Source organism: Oncorhynchus tshawytscha, linkage group LG01, assembly GCF_018296145.1.
Source record: "Oncorhynchus tshawytscha isolate Ot180627B linkage group LG01, Otsh_v2.0, whole genome shotgun sequence".
NCBI lineage: Eukaryota > Metazoa > Chordata > Actinopteri > Salmoniformes > Salmonidae > Oncorhynchus > Oncorhynchus tshawytscha.
This window is the reverse complement of record NC_056429.1, coordinates 31524901-31544558: the sequence shown is the minus strand read 5'-3', so window position 1 is coordinate 31544558 and position 19658 is coordinate 31524901. Positions and strand designations below refer to the sequence as shown.

Here is a 19658-nt window from a genome sequence, read left to right as displayed (position 1 = left end):
AAGGCTTGTGATTCAATTTCAGATAGAACCGTATCGAGCCAATGGGTTCAAATGGGTTTATGCAGATCAAATTTACTCGTTTTTCCTTTTTTTCACTTTACTTTTTCAAAAATCTAACTTCACAGACAAATGAAGAACCATCTGAAGATATGTTACTGACCGATTTTTGACAAAAAAATGTCAGATAGAACCTTACAGTATTGTTGGGTCTTTACTATCATTGAATTGAAGACTTAGTTTTTATCAAAGATTCTCTGTAATTAGTATTACGCGATCAAACTGATTAATCATGTAACTGTAATTAACTAGGAAGTCGGGGCACCAAGGAAAATATTCAGATTACAAAGTTATCATTTCCTAAAATAACTTTTCAGATATTTTCATATCTAATCCATAGTCTTCTGATTAATGAATTATTCACTTTACCTCACGTTAGTCTCATTCCAAACGTCGTAAATTGTTGGTTATCTGCACGAACCCAGTCATTTAAATCATTTATTTATTACTTACAAAGTAATTCACAGAAATGCATAAACAAAACACAAAGTAAATATAGTTACAAGAAATGATAAGGGAATGTGCCCTTGTGGGCTAAACCGGCATCACGGCTTGGTGGACAAAACGGGGAGTGGGGGTCAGCTGAGAAGTCTCTCTCTCTCTCTCTCTCTCTCTCTCTCTAGGGGATAGTTCAGAGTGACATTCATTCATGTTGTTGTTGAATGGATGTTTCGGCGGTTGTCGTTCTTCGCGTTCAATGACACCGAATTCCTAGCTGCAGACTAGTAATTAATATCAAAGATTGTTCTTATTCTGTCGGTATCGATAGTCTAAGAGTTTAACCACGTGGTATCGTTAAAAGATTCAGCAATGGTCTGCAATCTTTGTACTACCGTGATTGAAAGAAACATGGTCTGACTGAGTTGGAGTTTTATTTGGAATTGCAGAAAAGGGGCTGTCCCAGGATGCCTGACCCTAACTGGGCTCAGGGGCGGTCCTCTGATTAAGTTCAACTCAAAAGGGAATTGGAGTTACCTTCATTAAACAGTCCAAAATCACATGACACAATTTTACAAACAGTATCATACTCATTCATCTTATACAACAATTAGATGTAAACCTCATATATGAGGCTAATTTAAAAACAGCGTTATGATAATGTGGCCACACTGTCTCCCATAAGCTTTCCCAAGTTGTAACAAACAGACCAGTTTGTAGCTGGATTCTTCACCGATCTTTTATACCTTCTCCGGAACATGAAATTTGTTCGGACCTCAAGTTCTGTGACTTGGAAGAAATTCCTTTGTTCTCTATGAATTTTCACTCTGTCTCTTATGCTGTGTGGCCATGAGGCAGGGTCTTCTCCTCAGGAATTTACGACCTCTCTCTGACCACAGCAGTCTGGTTGTAGAAGCAGAGAGCTGGGGATGGTGATCGCTGTACCCAAAGAGGGCAAAGTCATGACAGTATCAAGGTCTCGATGTCCTCCCCCTCAATAAAAAGGTACCCTTGGATGCAAAAACAAGAGTAACTTTGTTATTTTCTATCAAGGTCATAGAATCTTGGGGAACTTTACAAATTTAGATAAAGGTATGAGCTGTAGGCTAACCTTAGCTTGTTAAGGTAGCTAGCTAACGTCAGCTCTGCTAGCGATGATAGTGTAAGCCAGGAAAACAGTGGTTCTAAAACATCTGGCCGGAATCCTCAAAGAATATCTCAACAATCATAAACACATCTAGGATGTAAATGGGGATATGCAGCATTGACTAAGGCTATGCCCCAGTGATAAAAAATGGGCCCTGTGAAAGAAGCAATTTCCAAAGAATCGCCATTCCTTATGAAACATTACTGGCATTCCATATTTTTCTAAACAGGTTGGGGTACAGGCCTCTTAATACCCATTGTTATTCAAATACATGACATCTCTGGCACATTTAGTGGCATTTTATCCTGCTTTTGTGGAATTATCCATTGGTTGAATTAACAAAAGGCATGATTCTTTCAGTGTCAATGCCTCTGCCTTAGTGGTATTATAATAATATTAACGCTTCCATTTAGAAAATAATTGAGCTTCCAAGACACTTGAGGCAATGCACCATGCATATTAAAATATGAAAGGGTTGTTACTGCTCTACTTTTGAGCACTTTTGCCGTCCTCCCTTAAAACCATTAGCTATTCCCAAACACTAACCGCTAGTTATAAGTCCCCAGTGGCAGATTCTTTGGCTGAGGCATTTTAAAACATCCTTGCCCGAATCAGAGGAAGAATGCATGCTTCATGAGGAGTTAGTGAAAGAATGCTGGTGCTGACTAATAGTACTGTTTGATGATGTATACTAGACACATCCCCTCCCAGGGCCGGCCCTAGCCTTTTGAGGGCCCTAAGAGAGATTTGGTTGGGGACCCTTCCAGCTCATGGGAAAAACATTTTAATGGCTCTACTCTTAATTATTTTCCCCTCTCCAGAGTAAGAAAAAGTTAATTTGCTGCAATTTGACAATTTTTTTACATGGGGCGTACATATAATGTTGTATAACTTACTATTTTAAAGCAAGTTTTCTGCAATTTTACTTTTTTCATAGGGTGGAGAGAAAGTTTAGCAATTGTATAACTCATTTCATATAATTCTACTCCTTTTGGCTTGAGGTGGAGAAAAATTTGCAGTTTTACAGCTAATTTCCTGAAATTCTACACATTTTGCCATGACTTATGCGATGTTAATTTGATATCTTACTGACCGTGACTAACAAAATCAATGGGGGCCTCCACAGGGTTCATGCCCTTTGTGCCCGCTTGGTAATTCGGCCATGATTACTACAAGTTCAGATAGCTGGCTAGATTAATTTACCAATCTAAAAAAAATATGTTGACATGGGCTAATTGACAACTGTTGATGCACAACCACATTTTGAAATTGTACCTTGTGTATTCTACTATTCTAATTCTCAACAGTAAGTAGTTTTTTTCATTTTTTTGCCGGCCCCCTAATGACCACTTATGTCACTCATACCTGGGGCCGGCCCTGTCCCCTCCTAATCACATAACCAAGCAACACAAACAAATTATTCCAGGAAATCCTTTAAGAGCAATCAAACAGCTACAATTAGAATGTCTGATACTCAGCGTGATTTAATTGCACTCGATTTTGGGCATATTAATATAATCCTCCCTCTCTCCACCCACTCTCCCCATCTCCAATCCATCTCATTTAAATGTTTCAATTTGTATTCAGGCAATTTCCCAGTTAATGACAGCGCCCAAATCCCCCGTAAGTTACTGTCCATACTGAAATATACAAATCACTGTTTAGAGTATTTTTTTTCTAAATCAATTTCTTATAGAAACGACTAAGTGTGCACATGCTCTGCTCCGCTGGGTCCTTGTTGCAGATGGTCTCATTGCTATGCATTGAAAACCCAGCTTTAGATTTGCATTCGGTCAATTTTCCCTTTAAGTCGGACATCTGTCTGTGTTAGAAATTAATCTGCCCATCCCTGTAGACACATCTGGGATTTTAATTAACTGTGTCGAAGCATCAATAAAAAAAGAATGGAAATGCTGGCGATGGGCCTGCTAAAGTTCTGGTTCTTTTTCCCCTCTTTCTCCCACCCTCGCTTTGTCTCCTTCTCTCTTTCTCACACACTCTTTCTCTCCCCTGCTCCTCTGTTTCAAAGTAACTCAAACCTCAATGTTGAGTGAAATTTTTTATGAACATCGTGTGATTTTCATATAATGAATAACTGCTACTTATGTCATTGATAAGGTTGGTCATGGTTCTGGTGTCTCAATGCTTTGAAGGATAGAGAACTTTTGACACAGTTCAGTTTATTTTCTTTTTCTTTCTCATGTCTCACCCTTCCCTATGTTTTTTCCCAGTGACCTTAAAGTAGGTGTCAAAGAAATCCGACTGTTCTGCCCACAGACGGAAAGGAAAAGTGTGTCCTTTCTGCTGGATGTATAGTATAATTACAGGTACTCATTAATCTACACTGGCAATGTAGTTACTTTTAAGGAGCCACTGTGGTGGAAGGGGAGAACAATTTTTAAGTGACAGGGAGGGAGATGGATAAGCCTGCAGGCTGCCAGTTTGTCTTGGGAGGATGGCAGAGGAACCTTGATATACGGGAGCTTTAAATCAGCCTTTTGTCAATGATGATTGAGCTGTGATTGTGAACAATCTAACCACCCACTCAGAGAACAGAGAGCCTGTCTTCCAAGTTTGTCAGCATGAATCTAGTGATTTCTTTTCTTTCTTCCCTTTGTCTCCAATTTTTTTTTTTTTTTTTTTTTTTTGGGGGGGGGAGAATCCACATCATCTCCCCTGTGTCAGATGACAGGACTTGTGGGTTGCATTGCTACTGTATGTCTTCACGTTCTCTGAGTAGACAAACAAACCTACTCTGCACCTTTAAGCTTCTTCGTGTACCATACTTTTTGGATATAATCTCACGTGGCCTCTGAGTTTTCATATAACAGACTATACTAAATGTCAAAACGCACATCCTTGGTGTTGCGTCATACATCAAATAACTGAAATACTGTATCTAGACTACTTGTAATGTCTGTAGATGTGAACATTTAATTGTGTCTAAATAAGGTGTAATATATTTAGTCCTGTGGAAGGGCAGATGGGAGAAAGTGAGTGTACTATTAGTTGTTCATCTCATTCCACATGACATTCAACTCCGCATCCCTGCATTTTTAATGACTTTAGTGGCTCTCTCTCACAGTGCAGTGGATTATTGCCATGTGCCTCTGTCTTTCTCTTTAGGTGACCGAAACAAGGACAGGCCCTCTTGGATGCAGTAACTATGACAACCTGGACTCAGTCAGCTCTGTTCTGGTTCAGAGCCCTGAAAACAAGATCAATCTGCAAGGTCGGCCATCCAGAATTGAACACACCCAGACATTCTGATGGAATTGTCACAGTTTCTATTTTCTGCCAAGCATTAGACGAGGCACCAGAGTGTCAGAAGGAATTTAGCTTCAATCTGTGTTTCAGTCTGGCATTGGAAACCAAACCACTGGATTCCAAAGTGAATCACAGGGATTGATAGACATGTATGAACAAGCCAGTGGAAATGTATCTATAAAGTGACTAGAAAGTACCTCATTCTGTCCTATATAAACTTACTGTAGAAATGCAATATGCTATAGTTACTACAGTATTTGAGTCTAGTTAATATTACAGTAATTTGTTTTGTAGTTTACCCAGTATTGTAAAATACTGTATAAACAGTACCATATCCTCTCCTCTGCCAGGTCTCCAGACCATCCTACCAGAGTACCTGAGGGCTAGGTTTGTCCAGGCGGCTCTGAACTACATTGGCTGTAATGAGGAGGGTCAGTTTGTGTGCCGGGACAATGACTGTTGGTGCCGCTGCAGCCCAGGCTTCCCCCAGTGTAACTGCCCCGATGTGGACCTGAGGGCCATGGAGGCCAGCCTAATGCACATCAGGGACACCTGGAACATAGCCAACCAGGACTTTGAGGAGTCAGGTAGGGAGCATGAGATTGATGATACACTCGGAGTATAGAAAGAGTTTGCACACAGAACCATGTACTGTAGGTAGGCCACAGAACATTACACAACACACAGATTAATGTGACATCTGACAAGATATATGGGTTCATGTCTACACTGAGTGTTCAAAATAATAGAACCACCTTCCTAATATTGAGTTGCACCCCTTTTGCCCTCAGAACAGCCTCAATATATGGGGGCATGGACTTTACAGTGTGTCAAAAGCGTTTCACAGGGATGCTGGCCCATGTTGACGCCAATGCTTCTCACAGTTGTGTCATAATGGCTGGATGTCCTTTGGGTGGTGGCCTATTCTTGATACACACAGGAAACTGTTGAGCGTGAAAAACCCAGCAACGTTGCAGTTCATGACACACTCAAACTGGTGTGCCAGGCACCTACTACCATATCCATTTTAAAGGCACTTCAATCTTTTGTCGTGCCCATTCACCCTCTGAATATCACAAATACATAATTCAAATCTCAATTGTCCCGGTTTAATAATCCTTCTTTAGCCTGTCTCATCCCCATAATCTACACTGGTTGAAGTGGATTTAACAAGTGACATCAATATGGGATCATAGCTTTCACCTGGTCAGTCTATGTCATTGAAAGATCAGGTGTTCCTAATGATTTGAACACTCAATATGTACTTTAATGATTAATTATTTGAATTAAATGTTAGGTCAATATTGATGAGTCTAGAGTGTCTGCTTTGTGTCAGTAAACACATTTCATTAATATGGCCCATATGTGGGACTGAATCCACAACATTGATGTTGACAGCATTATACTGTAAGGGTGGATCACAACAAAGACGCAGAACTTTGCATTGGACCACCTTGTTAGCGCTTGTTTTCTTAAAACAATACTAAATGGGAGATTACATGCACCTGCGTGGTAATATAAGATAGCTTGATTGCAATGAAAACCCCACAAGAATAATCCAGTGATTTTAGCTAATCTTACATTGACACCAGAAATATGTAACCTTCGTTGTCTAGGTTTTCAATATCCGCCCCAATGAAATAATGACCTATCAAGAGCATCGGAAAACATAAGGCTGATAAATGGAAAATATTTATAATACTATAGGAGTAGTAGGCCTATACTTCATTCCAACTTTTCATCTGAAATGGCAAATCAATGTGTGTGCCATTGGAAATATCTTAATTATACTACATTTTCATTAGATAACTAATCAGGATTGACTTGATTTATTTACACATTTCAAATATGGCGAGTGTAGGGATAATTCCCCCCCGGTCTTGATACCAAATTACTATACTTTTTAAAGACACATTTTAATTAATGGATTCAATAACTTGGAATCGAAACAATTGAGGCTGTACAAACATGAGTTTTCCATTTATACAACATGTAGGGTAAATTACCACTGTGTATTTCCCTTGGTAAATGAGAAAATACGTTATTCCAGTTGTACGGAATGATTATCAAATAGATACATTGCCCTTATTCTGGTCAAAAAGTAGGATTAATTTGTTTTGCGATGATCATACCCACCAGAGGGCGTACATATGTGACCGACTGACTCGATACGGTCTTATGTCGAAAAATTTGAAATTGTATTTTTTTTAAATGTACATACAGTACAGTTGAAGAACAATGGGAAAGTAATTCTGCTTTGGAAGTTGGTAAACTTTTGAGAAAATGTCCCTGGAATGTTTTGGTACACCTACTGGAGAGCTCTTCTTTGACAGCACCCTTTCAGCATCATTCACAACCTTTTAAGCTTTAGCCCCACCCATCTCTTTAAAGATTCTCATGTGAGGCCATGTGCTAAACAGAGTGAGTACAGTAGTGTACAAAACAACCAAAGATTTCTAGACCAAAGGCTGGTTCATACTACGTCTATCGACTTGTCTGTAGACAGTTGTTGCAGTTACATCATTAACATTCTATTGTCGTCCGACATCAAACTTGTCGTTGTTGTTATGATAAAGTGTAAACACAAATGACACGCTGCATGACATTATCAGTCTGGTGGTCCAAAATGTATACAGAAATAAAGTCATCCGTTTACAAATGTATTTAGTATATGTGACCGACAGGCTCAAAATCGGTCTTATATAGCAAAATGTTCAATTGTTTTTTTTTTTACATTGGATAAAAGTAGAGACTCAGAGCAATTTTTTTAATATCATACACTACATGAGGAACAATGGGTAAGTAATTCTGCTTTGAAAGTTGATAAACTTGTAAACTCACTTTTGAGAAAATGGCCATTGAATGTTTTGGTACTACTACCGGAGAACCCTTTGTCTACACCCATTCAGCATCATTCACACACTCTTAAGCTTTAGCCCCACCCATCTCTTTACATGTTGTGTGTTCTGTACTAACAGCAGTCAAGCACCCAAGCCAATTTGCTAGCTATTTCCAGACAGAAAGAGGAAACAGCTCACTGAACATTATTCGCCCTAGTAGAGCTGGTTAGGCTATTGCTTTATCCAGAGCGTTGGTGACTGCAACAATGCTGTCAGATTGTCCGTTAGTAAAATCAGAGCATTTCTCAGAGTGTTAGAGCGCACTTGACGCTCTAGTAAATAATTAGGGTTGATCCTAACGTTCTAATCTCACAAAGGCAGTCAAGCACCCAAGCTAACTGGCTAACATTGGCTAGCTTGCTTGCTACTTCTAGACACAAATGAGAACACCCCACTGACTATTTTTGTCGCCCTAGCAGAGCTCGTTAGGCTGTTACGTTATCCAGAGCATTGGTGACTGTAACTGTGCTGCTGGAAACAGTTGTATTAAGTTGTTTTTGTTAATGTTTACAGTCACCGGCCATTTTCAACGGGTGTTATTCTGTGCTCTGGCACACACACAGACGAGTGCTCTGAAATAGGAGTAGATGGCCAGACTGAATTTATGACCTCACCCGAAATGGTTACTTGCATAGTGAAGTATTTTGTTAAGACATGTAGCTAGCTAGCTAGGTAAACAATGAACCATAATCCCAACTCATGACGTTACCACCCTCGATGAATTTGTGGGTAGCTAATCAACCAGGTTCAATGTTAGCTAGCTAACATTGGGCTATAATTAGCCAAGCAAATGGCTCTAAGATACGAATAATAAGATCATGCATGTAACGTTTGCTTGCAAGCGAGTCAGCCAGCTAACATTAGCTAGCTAACAGTACACTTTAACTTGAAATGAAACCACTTTGTCAAAATTAGAAACGTGTAATATCTGAAAATGTAGCTAGCTAGACTATCTTACCCATTTATATTATTGATGGACGCATCTCCTGTTGGATGTCATGGTTGCCCTTAGTTTGAAGATGTAATCCAAAGACCAGTTTTTTTCTCAATCTCCTTAGCTATCATACTTGAATTCCACTGATTTCAAAACTCGGTCCTCCAGAAAGTGGAGAGCAACATTTATGCAGTTTTACAATGCAAAACTTTTTTTTTAAAGCTGCGTTAGACAGGATTAAATAGACATACTGACCAGCTCAAATATACAGAAGTTGGCTATATGGCAGCCCAATCCAAACTCATCTCTCAGAATATCCAGCCTACTCATTATCTCAGCCAATCATGGCAAGTGGGAAGGTTGCTCACTTTTTCTGTGGCTAAACCAACTATGCTCGTAATTTAACAATTGTTTTCATATTTACAGATGGCATACGTGTTTGTTATTAAGGCACATGAAAGTTCACAGGTTCGAGAAGGCATTTCTGGAAAAAAAACGCATTCTGATTTTTAAAAATAGTTCACGTTCAAACGGCTCTCCTGTGAAGTAGTTACACGCGACATACACCTAGTTTCCTGAAACAGGTCACATACAGTTGATGTTGGAAGTTTACATACACCTTAGCCAAATACAGTTAAACTCAGTTTTTCACAATTCCTGACATTTAATCAGAGTAAAAATTCCCTGTCTTGGGTCAGTTAAGATCACCACTTTATTTTAAGAATGTGAAATGTCAAAATAATAGTAGAGAGAAATATTTATTTCAGCTTTTATATATTTCATCACATTCCCTAAGGGTCAGAAGTTTACATGCACTCAATTAGTATTTGGTAGGATTGCCTTTAAATTGTGTCAAAGGTTTCGGGTAGCCATCCACAAGCTTCCCACAATAAGTTGGGTGAATTTTGGCCCATTCCTCCTGACAGAGCTGGTATAACTGAGTCAGGTTTGTAGGCCTCCTTGCTCGCACACTTGCTTTTTCAGTTCTGACCCAAATTTTCTATAGGTTTGAGGTCAGGGCTTTGTGATGGCCACTCCAATACCTTGACTTTGTTGTCCTTAAGCCATTTTGCCACAACTTTGGAAGAATGCTTGGGGTCATTGTTGATTTGGAAGACCCATTTGCGACCAAGCTTTAACTTCCTGACTGATGTTGCTTCAATATATCCACATACTTTTCCTCCTTCATGATGCCATCTGTTTTGTGAAGTGCACCAGTCCCTTCTGCAGCAAAGCACCCCCACAACATGATGCTGCCACCCCCGTGCTTCACAGTTGGGATGGTGTTCTTCAGCTTTTTGTTTCATCAGACCAGAGGACGTTTCTCCTAAAAGTAAGATCTTTGTCCCCTTGTGCAGTTGCAAACCGTAGTCTGGCTGTTTTATGGTGGTTTTGGAATGGTGGCTTCTTCCTTGCTGAGAGGCCTTTCAGGTTACGTCGATATAGGACTCCTTTTACTGTGGCTATAGATAGTTTTGTACCGTTTTCCTCCATCTTCACAAAGTCCTTTGTTGTTGTTCTGGGGTTGATTTCCACTTTCGCACCAAAGTACGTTCATCTCTAGGAGACAGAACATGTCTCCTTCCTGAGCGGTATGACAGCTGTGTGGTCCCATTGTGTTTATACTTGCGTACTATTGTTTGTACAGATGAATGTGTTACCTTCAGGGGTTTGGAAATTGCTCCCAAGGATGAACCAGACTACAATGAAGTCTACAATGTTTTCTGAGGTCTTGGTGGATTTCTTTTGATTTTCCCATGATGTCAAGCAAAGAGGCACTGAGTTTGAAGGTAGGCCTTGAAATACATCCACAGGTACACTTCCAATTGACTCAAATTATGTCAATTACCCTATCAGAAGCTTCTAAAGCCATGACATAATTTTCTGGAATTTTCCAAGCTGTTTAAAGGCACAGTCAGCTTTGTGTATGTAAACGTCTGACCCACTGGAATTGTGATATATTGAATTAATCTGTGAACAATTGTTGGAAAAATGACTTGTCATGCACAAAGTAGATGTCCAAACCGACTTGACAAAACTATAGTTTGTTAATAACTTCTTGATGCTACCCATCCCTTTAGCGGGATAATTGTCATCAACAACCGCTGAATTGCATAGCGCCACATTCAAATAATATTACTAAAAATATTTATTTTCATGAAATCACAAGTGCAATATAGCAAAACACAGCTTAGCCTTTTGTTAATCCACCTGTCATGTCAGATTTTGAAAATATGCTTTATAGCGAAAGCAATCCAAGGGTTTGTGTAAGTTTATCGATCGCTCGACAAAACATTATGAACACCTAGCGTCAAGTAGCTTGGTCACGAAAATCAGAAAAGCAATCAAATTAATTGTTTACCTTTGATGATCTTCAGATATTTTCACTCACGAGACTCCCAGTTACACAATAAATGTTCCTTTTGTTCCATGAAGATGATTTTTATATCCAAAATACCTCAGTTTGTTTGGCGCGTTATGTTCAAAAATCCACAGGAAAAAGCGGTCACGACAACGCAGACAAATTCCAAATTGTATCCGTAATGTCCACAGAAACATGTCAAACGTTTTTTATAATCAACCCTCAGGTTGTTTTTAAAATATATAATCGATAATATTTCAACCGCAACCTTCTTTTTCAGTAGGAGAGGGAAAGGCAATAGCTGCCCAAATTCTGTTGCGCCAAGCAAAACGCTGCTGGCACCCGGCCATACAATGACACAATGTTATCTTTCTCGCTCATTTTTCGAAATAAAAGCCTGAAACTATGTATAAAGACTGTTGACACCTTGAGGAAGCGATAGGAAAAGTAATCGGGTTGATATCCCTTTAAATGGAGCAACATGGAGTTTTCAAAATAGAAGCCACCTCCTGGTTTGATTTTCCTCAGGGTTTCACCTGCAATATCAGTTCTATTAAACTCACAGACAATATTTGTACAGTTTTGGAAACTTTAGAGTGTTTTCTCTCCTAATCTGTCTGATTACAGGCATATTCTAGCATCTAGTCCTGAGAAATAGGCTGTTTACTTTGGGAACGTTATTTTTCCAAACATAAAAATAGTGCCCCCTAGCTTCAAGAGGTTTTAACAAGACATTTGTGGAGTGGTTGAAAGACTTAGGTTGGAGTCATTAAGACTACTTTGTGTGAACCTCCGACTTCAACTGTATGTCAATCTAGAAATCCGGCAAGTAAAAGTAACTATCTAAACAATGTCTTAGTTTGTTTGCAGCTGGTTGGAAAGCTAACTAGTGTTATGTTTTCTGGCTAGCCAGCTCAAATAATTACCATATTGTAGCTGACAACGTCTTAACTTGAGGTCATTTTGTAATTCATTACTACACGGAAATAAACTCACAAGATCATTATTTACAAGTGAATGGTGAGATAATTACAGAAAATAGCTTACGGTTGTGAGTGTGACGAAATAAAAGGAGGGTATTCTACTGGAGGTTTGATGAACTTGGACACTGTCTCGTTGGCCTAACGTTATATCCTAATTTGACTTTGGTGCAAGTCATGTTCTTCCCATTACTGTCTGGTAAACACACACTATCTAAAATAAAATGTATGTTTATTTGTCACATGCACAGGATACAGAAGCTGTAAATGGTTACTTGTATAGTGGATTATTTTATTTAGACAGGTAGCTAGCCAATAAACAACTTTCTGACTAAATAGAGAAACGTATAATATCTGAAAATGTTGCTAGCTAGACTCTTACAGTATACATGGATGAGCACTTCTACGTCTCTGTCTCAGATGTCATGCTCCCCCTTAGTTTGAAGATGTAATCCAAATTCAGGTGTTTTATACATCAGCCTTCTGTGTGTTCTCTTTTCAACTCCCTCTGCATATTTGCAATAAAACTTCAGAACTTTCTTAATCTCCTTAGCTATCATACTACGCTTCCACCGATTTCAAAACTCAGTGCACTTCCTCTGTGACAACAACACTGTCCATCGCTGTTCCAGAAGACTCCACAATGTCTGGTTCAATGAAAATGTTTTTACTTAAATCAGGGATTTCCTCATCATCTGACTCATTTTTAGAGTCAGAGAGAGTAAGCATGGCATGATCGTCTTCCAGAAATTGGAGAGCATTATCAACACATTTGCAGTTTTTCGTGATATCCTTAAGAAATAGTTGTTAGAAAGGATTACCTACACATACTGAGCAGCTCATGTTCTAGACAGAAGCATGCTACATGACAGACCAATCCAAACTCAGCTATTGGCATGTCTAGCCCATCCATTATCTCAGCCAATCATGGCTAGCGGGAAGGTTCTTAACTTTTTCTGTGGTTAACTTCTCTAGGATATGTGGGACGCATCCCACCTCAACAACAGCCAGTGAAATTGCAGGGCGCCAAATTCAAAACAACAGAAATCTCATAATTAAAAGTATTATACAGCATTTTAAAGATAAACTTCTCGTTAATCCAGCCACAGTGTCTGATTTCAAAAAGGCTTTACCGCGAAAGCACACCTTGCGATTATGTTAGGTCAGTGCCAAGTCACAGAGAAACAGAGAGACATTTTCCAAAGAAGGAGAGGTGTCACAAAACTCAGAAATAACATTAAAATTAATCACTAACCTTTGATTTTCACCGGATGGCACTCACAGGACTCCATTTTAGACAATAAGTGTTTTGTCAATAAAGTTCATCTTTATGTCCAAAAACCTCATTTGAAATTGGTGTGTTATGTTCAGAAATGCATTGTCTCAAACAAACATCCGATGAAAGTGCAGAGAGCCACATCAAATTACAGAAATACTCATAATAAACATTGATAAGATACAAGTGTAATGCATGGAATCATAGATAAACTTCTCCTAACGCAACCGCTGTGTCAGATTTCAAAAAGGATTTACGGCGAAAGCACACCTTGCGATTATGTTTGGTCAGCGCCAAGTCACAGAATAACATACAGCCATTTTCCAAATAAGGAGAGGTGTCACAAAACTCAGAAATAGCGTTATAAATATTCACTTACCTTTGATCTTCATCGGAATGCACTCCCCGGAATCCCAGTTCCGAAATAAATGTTTGTTTTGTTCGAAAAAGTCCATATTTTATGTCCAAATACCCCCTTTTTGTTTCTCGCGTTTAGCCCAGTAATCCAAATGCTCAATGCGCAATCACTTAGTTAAGACAAAGTCAAAAAAGTTATATTACAGTTCATAGAAACATGTCAAACGATGTATAGAATCAATCTTTAGGATGTTTTTAACATAGATCTTCAATAATGTTTCAACCGGACAATTCCTTTGTCTTTAGAAGTGAAAAGGAACGTAGCTAGCTCTCACGGTCGTGCGCCTGACTGAGCTCATGGCATTCTGCCAGACACCTGACTCAAACAGCTCTTATTCTCTCCCCCTTCACAGTAGAAGCCTGAAACAAGGTTCTAAAGACTGTTGACATCTAGTGGAAGCCTTAGGGAGTGCAGTATGACCCCATAGACCCTGTATATTGGATAGGCAATGATTTGAAAAACTACAAACCTCAGATTTCCCACTTCCTGGTTGGATTTTTTTCTCAGGTTTTTGCCTGCCCTGACATCATTCAAACAGTTTTAGAAACTTCAGTGTTTTCTAACCAAATCTATGCATGTTCTAGCTTTTGGGCCTGAGTAGCAGGTAGTTTACTCTAATTTACTCTGGGCACCTTATTCATCCTTATTCCAACCAACTAGGCTTGTAATTTAACAATTTTATTGTTATTAAGGCACATGAATGTTCACATGTTCCAGAAAGCATTTCACCCCAAAAATGCATTTTGAAAAAAGGATATGTTTACGTTCAAATGCCTCTCCTGTGAAGTAGTGACGTGCGACATACGCCTAGTTTCCTGAAACAATTCACATATCTTGAACGAATTTTGCAACAATCAGGACTACAAGTGAACTAGTACAACAACTTATAGGAAAATTCCACCCCAAAACAATATTTTTGTATTTTGTTTCATTCGTCCAATTTTGACATGGTCCTGGAAGGTTTTCCTTGTCAACAATCAAGTTTTCAAGATATGTAACTTTCAAAAAACAGAAACCATCCCCATATGAAGCGTTTTGCATCATATGCACAATAACTGTTTGTCGGGAGTTTCATGAAAGGGGTTTCCATGGCTGAGCAGTAGGGGCTGTGCCTTTTAGTTCCAGTAAAGGGAAATCTTAACTCTACAGCATACAATGACATTCTAGATTATTCTGTGCTTCCAACTTTGTCGCAACAGTTTGGGTAAAGCCCTTTCCTGTTTCCTGGACAAAGCGAGGTCAATACATAAATGGTTTGTCAATATCGGTGTGGAAGAACTTGACTGGCCTGACCTTAACCCAATCGAACACCTTTGGGATGAATTGGAATGCCGACTACGAGCCAGGCCTAATCACCCAACATCAGTGCCCTACCTCACTAATGCTCTTGTGGCTAAATTAAAGCAAGTTCCCATAGCAATGTTCCAATATCTAGTGGAAGGCTTCCCTGAAGAGTAGAGGCTGCAGCAAAAGGGGGACCAACTCCATATTATTGCCCATGATTTTGGAATGAAATGTTCAACAAGCAGAGTCCACATACTTATGGTCATGTAGTGTATTACAAAATGGCTAATCTGAGAACAAATGCCTATTGTAATCAGATAGAAATCCACACCACTGTTAATTGTAAATATCACAGTCACTTATTAGATTAGGTTGGATTTATTCAATGGCTATTGATAGCTCTGAAAATATTTTGGTTAATTCCTGTTATGCCCCTATTCACTCATTAAACCGGATACCCTGAAGCAAGGTAACATTTTCAGTTTCTGTTTGGCCTCCACACACAGAGATGAGCTTGATCTGTTAGGACATTTCATACACAAACCCACATTTAGTTCAGCCTCTCCCCATTTATCATATGTGTCAAATAGTATCTCTTCCAGTTTCCCCCACGGTGGCCCAGCAAACCAATTCCCATGTGCCATCTCCCTAAAGTGATCCGTTTGACTATGAGCCAAAATTAACAGAATCATATAAAGTACTAAGCGGAGCAGAACTGCAATGGAGCATTAAACCTCTTCACACCTGTCTGCCTTGCAGAGGAGTTCCAGAACTTTGTACGGAGACTACCGACATTCTACGCCCTCAACACATCTGCCATCCAGTACTTCTGGAAAATGGAGCCTGCCGTCCATCAGCGCTACAGACAGCTAGATCTCAGCAGCAGACAGCTTATCGCCAAATCCAGACGGATCGTTGACAAACTCTTCACCCTCAGCAAGAGGTGTCGGACACAGCTGACAGTCATTGTGCTGAGAAAGAGGTGAGAACATGTTATGATAAATGATAAACAGTCCCTGTGAGGAGTGAATGTTCAGTCATAATGTCTGTTCAGATGGACATACAGAAAGTACTGTAAGGAGATCTGAAAAAAATACAATCGATCATTGGGAAAGTATTTATTTTTAGTGCAATCAGTAGAAATGTGACAAATGGAGTTTCATTGCCCTCGTAAGACGTCATAGTAAAATAGGATGTATTGCAAAAGGAAATAGTAAAATGGTGGTGTACTGGGTGTTACATTCCCCAATAAGAAACAAAAAATAGTGACCCAACAGAAAAATGGAACTAACAAATGAGCCACTGACAACCAAAAGAAAACAGGTGAGGTTTTAAAAGGGGTTCTAAAAGGGAACCATGGGGGTGCTGACCAAGCGAAATCGAGAAGCGTCTTAACACCCACCATGGATGACCACTAGATTCCCTTAATTAATAGACAAATTAAAGGAAAAGAAAACCCCCACAAATTTACGGTATAGTGTAAAAACAAACATGGAGCAAACCAAACAGTGGAGACACAAGCACTGGGCAAAAAGGGTCCATAATCAGGGGATATCTTTACATTACACATTTTTGATATTCGAAAGAATACAGACCATTTCCAATGCATATTTTTGGATATGCACTATGTCCTGAGAATTTCAGAATCCAGATGTGCCTTTTAGACATGTATGCTATTGGGATTACTCTGAATATCACACATGGACATTTCCTATGGCTGGATAGGGACTCATTGAATATCCTGAAATATGTGACAACCTATTTTCTCTCATGTTGACAAATACTGACTGTATACATTGCATATCTGTGTTTTCTCAGCACATTCAAGATATGAAACTATATTGATTCGAAATATGCTTCTCTTGGCTGTCCATATGCAAATGTTGATATGCTGAAAATAAAGATGATTTCAGAGGCATTACTGAGTTTTCACCACATACTCAATAATTTGACAAATATTAAACCCATATTTTTCTTTCATGCACAAATCACTTTTGGATTCCCTCTGGATTTCTGTATATACTGACTGTAGGCCTACATAGTATATTTTCTCAGCACATACAATGCATAGGCTCTTGACTGAGGTCCATATCAGGATCTTGATATACATTTTGATATGCTCAATTAGGACAATTTCTGATGCTTATTTGAGTTTTGAGGATATGCTCAATAATTTGACAAATATTAAATCCATATAATTCTTTCAGACACAAGCTATACTTTTAAAGGCACCTGCAATCCGCAAGCTAAAAAGCACTGTAACTGGTAGCCTAGCAACAACAATCACTTATTTTCAGAGTTCCAACTGTAATTTTTGAATCTGGGTGCCCCAAATGAGTGTGTAAATGATGTATGGTTGACAACTGGAGAAACACAGACTTGAGAAGCTGTTCAGAAAATACTTCAAAGAAGTTAACGCTAAATTGAGTAGCTAATTTGAGTTGTTTTATTTATCTTAGTAACTAGAATCAAGAATGTTGGTTTAGCCGGCAGCCAGTAGGGCTAGCTAGATTCATAGAGGAATAAAAGCTAATTGGTCATCTAGCTAGTAAAGAATTGGAGATTATTTTTACCCCCTATCAAGCCTCAAGGTGACAGCTAAAGTTTTAAAAGGTTTAAGCATATTTTGTATTACTGGTTAATATAAGCTGTCTAGCTAACTAACTTAGCTAGCTAACTAATTTAGCTAGCTAACTAATTTAGCTAGCTAACTAGCAACTTGGCTAGCTAGCTAGTTAGTTAGATAACTAGCAACCTGGCTAGCTAGCTAGTTAGTTAGCTAACTAGCAACTTGGCTAGCTAGCTAGTTAGTTAGCTAACTAGCAACCTGGCTAGCTAGCTAGTTAGTTAGCTAACTAGCAACTTGGCTAGCTAGCTAGTTAGTTAGCTAACTAGCAACCTGGCTAGCTAGCTAGTTAGTTAGCTAACTAGCAACTTGGCTAGCTAGCTAGTTAGTTAGCTAACTAGCAACTTGGCTAGCTAGCTAGTTAGTTTTCTCATCATGAATGTAGCAGGTAGAGTAGCTAAATTATACAGTACCAGTCAAAAAGTTGACACCTACTCACTCCAGGGTTTTTAGTGAATAGTGAAGAAATCAAAACTATGAAATAACACATTTGTTATCATGTAGTAACCAAAAAAGTGTTAAACAAACCCAAATATATTTTATATTTGAGTTTCTTCAAAGTAACAACCCTTTGCCTTGATGACAGCTTTGCACACTCTTGGCGTTCTCTCAACCAGCTTCATGAGGTGGTCATCTGGAATGCATTTAAATTAACAGGTGGGCATTGTTAAAAGTTAATTTGTTAAATTTCTTCCCTTAATGCCTTTGAGCCAGTTGTGTTGTGACAAGGTAAGATACCCTTATTTTGTAAAATACCAAGTCCATATTAAGGAAGGAACAGTTCAAATAAGCAAAGAGAAACGACAATCCATCATTACTTTACGTTATGAAACATACGGAACATTTCAAGAACTTTGAAAGGTTCTACACCTGCATTGCTTACTGTTTGGGGTTTTAGGCTGGGATTCTGTACAGCACTTTGTGACATCAGCAGATGTTAGAAGGACTTTATAAATACATTTGATTTATTCTGACAGTGCAGTCACAAAAAACATCAAACATTATGATGAAACTAGCTCTCATGAGGACCACCATAGGAAAGGAAGACACAGAGTTACCTCTGCTGCAGAGGATAAGTTCATTAGAATTAACTGCACCTCAGATTGTAGCCCAAACGAATGCTTCACAGAGTTCAAGTAACAGACACATCTCAACATCAACTGTTCAGAGGAGACTGCGTGAATCAGGTATTCATGGTTGATTGCTGCAAAGAAACCACTACTAAAGGACACAAAAAATAATAATGGACTCGCTAGGGCCAACAAACACAAGCAATATACATTAGATCCACAGATGATACAATCTCTATTGCACTCCACACTGCCCTTTCCCACCTGGAAAAAGGAACACCTATGTGAGAATGCTATTCATTGACTACAGCTCAGCGTTCAACACCATAGTGCCCTCAAAGCTCATCAATAAGCTAAGGACCCTTGGACTAAACACCCCCCTCCGCAACTGGATCCTGGACTTCCTGACGGGCCGCCCCCAGGTGGTAAGGGTAGGTAACAATACATCCGCCACGCTGATCCTCAACACAGTGGCCCCTCAGTGGTGCGTGCTCAGTCCCCTCCTGTACTCCCTGTTCACTCTTGACTGCACGGCCAGGCACGACTCCCAACACCATTAAGTTTGCTGATGACACAACAGTGTCACAACAGCCTGATCACCGACAACAACGAGACAGCCTATAGGGAGGAGGTCAGAGAACTGGCCATGTGGTGCCAGGATAACAACTTCTCCCTCAACGTGATCAAGACAAAGGAGATTGTGGACTACAGGAAAAAAAGAGGACCAAGCACACCCCCATTCTCATCGACGGCTGCATTGGAGCAGGTTGAGAGCTTCAAGTTTCTTGGTGTCCATATCACCAACAAACTAACATGGTCCAAGCACACAAGACAGTTGTGAATTGGGCACGACAAAACCTATTGCCCCTCAGGAGACTGAAGAGCTTTGGCATGGGTCC

The 19658-nt window shown here is 39.4% G+C and overlaps 1 protein-coding gene across 1 annotated transcript in view; it reads left to right on the top strand.

Moving 5' to 3' along the window:
• The window catches only part of LOC112249517 (BMP/retinoic acid-inducible neural-specific protein 3), a 101172-nt gene that overhangs the window by 55477 nt on the left and 26037 nt on the right, over positions 1 to 19658 (top strand). The window contains exons 5-7 of the mRNA XM_024419331.1: positions 4769 to 4874; positions 5260 to 5496; positions 15823 to 16045. Coding sequence (XP_024275099.1) covers positions 4769 to 4874; positions 5260 to 5496; positions 15823 to 16045 — 566 coding nt within the window. The remainder of the gene's footprint in view (positions 1 to 4768; positions 4875 to 5259; positions 5497 to 15822; positions 16046 to 19658) is intronic.